The sequence below is a fragment of the Astatotilapia calliptera genome, chromosome 19, assembly GCF_964374335.1.
Source record: "Astatotilapia calliptera chromosome 19, fAstCal68.1, whole genome shotgun sequence".
Classification (NCBI taxonomy): domain Eukaryota; kingdom Metazoa; phylum Chordata; class Actinopteri; order Cichliformes; family Cichlidae; genus Astatotilapia; species Astatotilapia calliptera.
Window position 1 is genome coordinate 12,294,530 of NC_137440.1, and position 8,502 is coordinate 12,303,031.

Consider the following 8,502-nt stretch of genomic DNA (forward strand, 5'->3'; position numbering starts at 1 on the left):
AAGGCTGCCGCTTCACAACTGTAAACTACCCTGTGGTCACTTCGTCCCACTGAAATTCCCCCTGTGGTTTTTCACAATGCCGCCTGGTCTCTTCGCTGCTTGAAGTGAAAGGGTCGCAGTCTCGGAGTTTCTGCGTTTCATCATCCTCAGTATCACTAACAGCAGAGATGGGACATTTAAATGGGGTTTTGAAGAAAATGTCAGACTGCGTCTGTCACACAAAAGAGTTTTGATTAGCTCTTATTTTAGGGAAGGGAAAACATTTCTAAAAAGTCACGCTGCGAGCTGTTGAATGCTGGCTTTGATTCTTTTTCTAATCCTCAGTGTTCGCTTTGAGTGAAATGTGAATATTTAAACGTGTAAATGGAGTTGAGGCGAATATGTGTGACACTTCCCTCTCGGTGGCAGCGCCGTAGTCAGTCATTACGCCGCCACAGGGGCTTAATAGCACAGTAATTACACAGTGAGGCCTGGGGGAGGGAAGTACAGGCTGCAAGGTAAAGACTTCCACATGTGTGTCGTGTGTGCTGTGTAGGATGGAGTGTGTAATTATCTTATTGTTCTTCTCGCTTTGTGCGTTTTGAGACTTTAACACCTCTTCGAATTGTGGTCAGAGGTATGTTGCAACAGGGCGCTGAGTAGGACGCGGCAGAGTTTCCACTTCGGTTGAGCGAGTCTCAAACAGGTGGTCTCGCTCACAGCTCTGCTTATTGTCCTGCCTGCCTTCTTTTTGTTTTTTCTCCGTCCGCATTTGTTGTGAAGCAAGTTTTGGAAAAACTGTATTCCTTCCCCCTTCTCTCCCAATTATTCTGTCACACCCTGCGTCCCCGGCCACTAAATCCTCGGAGAGGAAACCTCAGCGGGGACCGACTCCTCGGGTGTGTTTACAGGGCAGCTTTATGTGGTTCTTTATTATCAACTTGGCACTCAGCTATGTTTAAAAGCTTCAGGAGGCTAATTGAAGGCTTGCTGTAAATCTCCTTTTTATGCTCCAAAGTTTGGTCTTTGCCTCTTGCTTCAGAGCAGAGGATTTTTATCTGGGACAGATAACATGAAATTATTTCCTGTAGTATTTTGGGGGGAGGGGGTCTTCTACCGAAACCACTGCTTCTCCATGAGCTCCGCTGGTATCCGGAAAGCCGTCTGCCTCGAGCTCTTTCCTTTCATTCCTCCCCAGTTTCTAGCCTGCTGCTCATCAGTGTGTGGCCGCCGTCCTCCCCACTCCCCTTTTCTTTATACCTCCAATCTGATTAGTGGTGGTCGCGTGGTGGCTCGCTCGCCAGGCATGGCAGCCATTTTCACCATTTGGAAGCCATAACAGCTCCTCGTTTGAAGATGAGACCCCTGTACTTGTGGCTTTCTCTGAAGAAGCTTTCATGGGGTGAGGGGGCTTCTCCCTGTCACAGTATCACACACGCCCACTCACAAACGACCCCGTGGAGGAACGGTAGTTGCTTGGTCTTTTGTCTTGGTGGCTAGTGGTAGCGCCAGCGCCTCGTGCTCAGATGGGGCCTCTTGCTGGCCCTGCCTTGTAATCAGGGAACCGCTTGAGCCGCCGCAGAGCGCGCTCACGTGACCAGGCCCTGCTAACCACAAGCACTTCATCTGATACTGTGTGGTGAGCCACGCAGAGCAGACGGCGTGCGCCTCTTTGAGCCCCCATTGGTTGGAAATTGTCTGTATTTGTAATTTCGGCCCTCCCTCCCACCTTTGATTTGACAGTGAGTTAGACGGGCGAGGGGGGGACTTTTAAAGTGTAGTGCGGCTCCACTTTCTGTTTGTGCTCACAAGTCAAGCGAAGAGGAAGGCAGAAAGTTAGAGCGGGGACGACTGAGTGCGGCGTGTGTGTGAGTGTTACTTCCTCTGTCTTTACCTTTTGTGTATCATTGCTTAATTGTGGATTTGCTCATTTAGTAGCATGATATGTTTTTGATTGAAGAAAGTATTTTTTCATATTCTTCTAGTTTACAGCCAGCATCGGCTATAAGAGATTTTTATTTCTCCACCACTCCATCCCAGCACTTTATATGTGCAGCACTGTGTGGAGGGGGAGTGTATCTGTTTGTTTTGGTTCCTTCAGAAGTTCATGTGCTCTTGGACTTGCATAAATTGTTTACTGGCTGAAACATTAAGAAAGACAGAAAAGAAGACTCTGATTCTTGCTTGAGCTTTCATTGAGAAATGCAGATTGTGCTCTTTTATGTTTCGTCTGCTTTTCTTATCAGTTCTCCTTCACTGCTTCCACAGGAAATCCCTCTGTCTGAGATCCTCCAGGTAGAGCAGTGCAGAGACTACAGCAATCTGGCTCAGGGCAGCAACCCTCACTGCTTTGAGATCATCACAGCCACCATGGTCTACTATGTAGGGGAGAACAACGGCAGTCACTACCACAGCCCTGCTCTGGCCGCCTCTGGAGTCGGCATGGAGGTGGCTCAAGGCTGGGAGAAGGCCATCAGACAGGCCCTGATGCCCGTCACGCCTCAGCCCAGTGTAGCCAGCGCTGCCGGCCAAGGCAAAGATCACAGTAAGTAGAATTTATCAGAACTTTCTTGTGCTAAAAATGCTGCTGATATGTCTCCGGATGAAAAACTTGTTTGTTTTTTTTATCTTGTGTTTGTAGGAATGAAATCAGCTTGCATGTGTCTTTGGTTAGCGCATGAAGCAGGCTTGTTACCTGTCGCGGCCGTGACAAACGAGAACTGTTTGCTCATATAGAAAGAAAAAGGCTCTCTGTGCCCCGTCGTAGGCGATTTTTAAACTACTTTGATGACCTTAAAGTTGATGTCCTCGGTTAACTTTTGCTAGCCTGGGAAAGCCCTGACTCAGGGTCTGTAGGCCAAAGGAAGTGGGGCTGTGAAGTCACTGTTTGGGGATGACAGTAGTGTAAGTAGTGAAGTGACATAACTGTATGGAAACTGAGCTTTTGATGGTCAGGGCAGCGATAATATCTCCCAGTCGCCGAAAAAAGAGAGAGAAATGAGAAATGTGCACAGTTTGAGGTTAACTGATAACGAGCGTGACATGAGAAAACCTGAGAAAAGACGCTAGAAGCCAACCTGATAAGATAACTCAAACTCACTACATAGATGTGAATTCATTTACTAATGAACTAAGCCGCACTTTACTATCAGTAGATGAAACGTTTAATCTGCAGATGACAGCGTGATGTACTGTATGTGTTTGTCTCTGTTAATTGAAAAATCAAAGCATTGTCTAAGAGTGAAATTCCATCTTTGTGTCGAGCATTACCTCACAGAAAGTTTTCTGCTGGCTTTTATCTCCGGCTTTCTGTCCAATGCCTAGTATGCAGAATTAGTTTCTGCGGCTGTCTGAATCCCCAGTTTTGAAATGCATTGCATACTTTCAGCATTCAGTCACAGATAGCTTTCCAGATCAATTTTATAGCCAATTCATTGTGTAATAAAATGCTTCATTATGTGGGGCTGTGAGTTATTGCGTGCAGCTGTGATAAGATTGCAGGTTTTAGAAAAGTAGAAATACTGGTATCTGAGAAAGCTCTGATTACAGTTGCTTAAGAATTTAGTGTCTGCTTTGTGCATTGGCAGAGTGATGTTGTGTTACTTGTTGAATGTGGAAATATCATGTGTTTCCCTCTGCAGAAGAGCTGTCTATTAGCATATCTGTGTCCAACTGCCAGGTCCAGGAGAATGTGGTAAGTGGAGCTTCTTTTTTCTCTTAGATGCTGTTGCACAATTTCCCAGCACAGCTCGCAAATTTATGCATTCATATGCTATTAAAATAGTTGCTGTGGTTAGATCAGAAACGGTATCCTAGTGCGCCTGTCGCCGAAACATCCAGTGGAAGCTTTTACGCTGCAGAAATGGGGAAGCTGCAGACTCATTTTTTGGTCATGGAGTTTTCGTCTCAGTTCCACTTCTGCATTTAGTGAAAGTTGCCTATTTGGCAATACCTGAAAAACATTTTGGAAGGGCAGCAGTTCTGCCAAAACCAAAGATGATGTAACTGTTGCAGCATGGAAAGTTCACTTGAATGTTTCCACAAGCAGAGGAAAATTAACGGTGTAAATTACGCCCGTGTAGGATATTGCCTCGGTGTACCAAATATTCTCCGATGAAGTGCTGGGATCGGGCCAGTTTGGCATTGTGTATGGAGGTATGTTTGTGCTTTAGTTAAAAGGAACATTTTATATTCAGTGTCTGTGCTGTGAATTGATGTTTTTTTCTGTTTGGCAAACACAGGCAAACACAGAAAGAGCGGCAGAGATGTGGCCATCAAGGTTATTGACAAGATGAGATTTCCTACCAAGCAGGAGAGTCAGCTGCGGAATGAGGTCGCCATATTACAGGTAATCACTGATAACAGTTAAGAGAAAATCCCGCTCATTACATTTGTCACTGGTTTACATTTACTCTTAGCGTATTCCTCGTTTGAAGCCTTTGATCTGTTTCTCTGTAGAATCTGCATCACCCGGGTATCGTTAACTTGGAGTGCATGTTTGAGACGCCTGAGCGGGTGTTTGTCGTCATGGAGAAGCTGCACGGCGACATGCTGGAGATGATCCTGTCGAGCGAGAAGAGCAAACTGCCTGAACGAATCACCAAGTTCCTCGTGACGCAGGTCTGCACCGCTGAAACACGGCTCTCTGCCCTTTCACGCAGCCTTCTTCACCCCTCAGTTCTCAAATCAAGATTCTGTCCTAACACTGAAATAGTCAGATAATGACAGTCACTGAGAATCGAGCAGCTTTGCTGCATGTTTCATCCTCTTAGTCCTCTTAGTGCTGTGTCTTCCTTCCCTTCTCTCTCTGTGCCCTATTTTGGGGGTGTAATGGGTCTGTGCTCCAGCTCTGGGGCCTGTTTATTCTTGTGGTGAGCTGATTGGAGGGAATTGTTTACGGGATTTGGTCTGTATGGCATCACGGCCTCCTCCCTGGCTGTGGATTACAGCCTTCAGTATACTGGTGGCTCTGTGGCCTGATTAGAGGAGCAGCAGGCTCCGTGGATCTCGGGTACCAAACGGGAGCGGGGCCACTAACAACAACCCCATTAGCTGCGGCAGGCTCGGCTCAGATGTGGCCAGGAGGGCCTCTGCTAAAGCCAGGGTCAGGATCGGCGAGCCAGGCCCTCTGTGGTCTTGGGGCAGGGCCATGGGCAGACATGCATGCAGCGCTCACTTACAATAGGCCTTGTGAATATAGATGAGATGATGAGATGAGATCATGTGTCCCTTATATGGCAGTGCTGGTAAAGATGCAAGTATTTAAGGGCATTAGTATGTTTATATTGCTACTATTTTTCCACATGGCAGCACCATAGAGTCTCCTCCATACATTACACAAACAGCACTCTGTTCATAGCGTACGGTTTACAGACTTTACAGTGTTTTGATCTTTTTAGCTGAATCTGTGCTTATGGGACTTGTGTGTTTGCAACAGATCCTTGTGGCCTTGAGACATCTGCACTTCAAAAACATTGTTCACTGTGACTTGAAGCCTGAGAATGTACTGCTGGCCTCTGCAGAGCCTTTCCCTCAGGTGAGAGCATATATATTTATGTGTTTTGCATGTGTGGAGCTGTGTGTCCGCAAGCGTGTGTACGTTAACACGCCGCTTTTCTTCTCCAGGTGAAGCTGTGTGATTTTGGCTTTGCCCGTATCATTGGGGAGAAGTCCTTCCGGCGGTCGGTGGTAGGAACTCCGGCTTACCTCGCTCCAGAAGTGCTGCGCAGCAAAGGCTACAACCGCTCCTTAGACATGTGGTCAGTGGGAGTGATCGTGTACGTCAGCTTGAGCGGCACGTTCCCGTTTAACGAGGACGAGGACATTAATGATCAGATCCAGAATGCGGCCTTCATGTACCCTCCTACGCCCTGGAAGGACATCTCTGCAGAGGGTATGAAGACAAAGAGCTACTTGTTTGTTTGCTTTCAGAAATGTTTGATCTAATCTGACCTTCTCGTCTGTGAGCCGTTGGCGGCCTGCTGCACCTGTAACTTAAATGATATTCACACATGTAGCTCCTCCCCACCCACACGTCTGGGTCATCTGAACTTTATGTCAGCTTTTTTATGTCTGTGGTTGAAATGAATCACTTTCAAATCTCCCCAACTGCCCAAGTTGCACCTCCTCCCACTCACTGTATATAGTATATTATGCGGTAAAAACACTGAATATATATATATATATTGATAGATATATCTTTTTGCAGGTCTTGTTCCCTTTAACTCAAAACCACCTCTGACTTATCTTGTTCACTTACACTTCTTGTACTCTTAATTCCTCCGCAGCCACAGATCTGATCAACAATCTCCTCCAAGTCAAAATGAGAAAGAGGTACAGCGTGGACAAGTGTCTCAGCCATCCCTGGTTACAGGTATGACTCATTTGCTTTTTCCTCTCTTTAAATTGCAATTCGAGCTAATTCTCGGAGTCATAATTCTGTCAAGTCATCAATTCCCTTCATTGAAAATAATCTACAGATGAGTTGTGTGAACATTAATAGTCAGAGCATGGAAAACATGAATAGAGTTAAAGGTTCCGCCCACTTGTGGTTATGTCACCATTAAACTTCCTGGTGGTGAACTAGAAGTCAAACAACCACAACAGCGCTGTCCCTGCACATCAGTACACTGTGTCAATAACAGCGTTTGGCTTACGTGGCCAAGACCTGGACCGGGAAGCCCGAAAAGTAAAGGGAGTGAAAACTGTGTATAAATGCTGTGAGCTGAATGCAGATTTATCTCTGAATCAGTTTATGTGAAGCCGCTTCTCCACAATGAGCCAGATTTACTGACAGTTTCATGTCTGTTTTGGTCAGGACTACCAGACGTGGTTGGACCTGAGGGAGTTTGAGACGCGGCGAGGCGAGCGCTATATCACTCACGAGAGCGACGACGCACGCTGGGAGGAGTACGCGGACGAGCACAGTCTTGTTTACCCTAAACATTTTATCATGGCTCCCAACCTGGACGACATGGAAGAGGACCCCTAGTGGAGTGGGAGACTTGCTACACCACATGTATCTCACAGAGTTTTCATGAAGCTTTGAAAGTGGCAGGTTTTCCCTCCAGAACTCTCGAAACAGAGATAAGCCAGTCGGGTGGAGAGGCTGGAAAAGTGGGAAAACCCAGCAGAGGTTGTAGTGTGAAGCACCGCTACAAGCAGGCGGAGATGCGTGTCACAGAAACGCATTAAGACACTGTCACAGGAGGCGAGTGCTCCCTCTTCCTTGGTGTATAATAATACGAAAACATTCCATGAATTTGTTCAATCTTGGTTCATTTTTTAAGGACTAGCAGAACAATGTTTATGAACACGCACAGTTCTGGATGAAGGCCGTGCTCGTGATGTAAGAGAGGAGTCGCGTGAAGCGCTTACGCCGGGATTAAAGGGCACTTTTCGCAAGGGATTTACAGCCTGAGAATTAAACACACGAGTTTGTTCTCATTTCTAAACTGTTTGTGAGACTGTCCTGTGGCATGAAACTGGAACTATCACGCAGATTTGTCTGGGTTTTTTAATGTATTTTAGTAATTGTGGTAGGTTTTTGCACTATATTACCAATTTCCATAGCAACTGAATAGAAAACACTATTCACTGCTACAGAACGCAAACTGTTTTTACATTTCCCGTCAATATTCAAAGTTAGAAACGGTGTCACGCAGTATTAGCTCCTTTGTCTCAGATCCCAGCAGGTGTTTTTAACCTACGTGTGTTCAGAGTGTGATCTGTTCATGGCAGCTAGTAGTGTGCAAGTTTTATCGGCTTGCTCTCGGAGAGAGAAACCAACAAACCCTGACCAAATATGTTACATTTCATTTCGCTGTTTCCTTTCAACTGTTTTCCTTTTTTGACTTTGTGAATCTTTTGTGAAGGCCGTAACCCTGAAGTGTAGTTGAATGCAATACAACAAGGAACGGACTCTTTGGTTCGGCATCACATTTTTGTACTTTCACTGTTTTCTTGAATGTGACCGTTGAAGCGCTCCAGTGCTGGGACCTGTTCTTTGATGTTCTCTGGGGTTGCGGTCGAATAGTCAAAAAGTCATGTCCTATGTTCTTGTTTCTCTAAGAAAACATCACAAGGTGAAGGAAAGGTGTGCACGAGAATTCACAGAGAACCTGGTGTGTCCACACTAGGCTGTTTAGCACTCGATGATGAATAATGTTGATTAAGATCAAGTTCACCCTTTGCTTTCATGCTGGCTGTATAAACATAGAAAATCTTTCCATCCATCCGCCCACTGGCTGCTCCTGTTCTGAGTTTGGGTTGTGGGGGGCAGTCTAAGGAGAGCCCAGACCTCTCTGTCACCAGCAAGCTCCTGTAAGGGCTGAGACATGCCAAAGCCAGCGGAGAGATACATTTCCCCCAGTGTGCCCAAAACACCTCTTCTAGTAGGCACTAAGAAAACATCTTAGTTAGAAGCACAAACCACCCCAACTAGCTCCTGAATGACCAAACTCCTCACCCATCTCAGGGAGAGTACAGCCTCCCTTTGGAGGAAGCTCATTTCTGCCATCTGCG

The 8,502-nt window shown here is 46.2% G+C and overlaps 1 protein-coding gene across 2 annotated transcripts in view; it reads left to right on the forward strand.

Moving 5' to 3' along the window:
- prkd3 (protein kinase D3) overlaps nucleotides 1-7,899 on the forward strand; it is a 33,320-nt gene extending 25,421 nt beyond the window's left edge. For both annotated transcript variants that reach the window (XM_026151623.2, XM_026151624.2), the window contains exons 11-19: nucleotides 2,248-2,524; nucleotides 3,621-3,673; nucleotides 4,062-4,134; nucleotides 4,221-4,327; nucleotides 4,438-4,599; nucleotides 5,417-5,515; nucleotides 5,605-5,872; nucleotides 6,267-6,352; nucleotides 6,797-7,899. In XM_026151623.2, coding sequence (XP_026007408.1) covers nucleotides 2,248-2,524; nucleotides 3,621-3,673; nucleotides 4,062-4,134; nucleotides 4,221-4,327; nucleotides 4,438-4,599; nucleotides 5,417-5,515; nucleotides 5,605-5,872; nucleotides 6,267-6,352; nucleotides 6,797-6,970 — 1,299 coding nt within the window. In that variant the 3' untranslated portion in view covers nucleotides 6,971-7,899. The remainder of the gene's footprint in view (nucleotides 1-2,247; nucleotides 2,525-3,620; nucleotides 3,674-4,061; nucleotides 4,135-4,220; nucleotides 4,328-4,437; nucleotides 4,600-5,416; nucleotides 5,516-5,604; nucleotides 5,873-6,266; nucleotides 6,353-6,796) is intronic.
- Nucleotides 7,900-8,502: the final 603 nt, after the last annotated feature.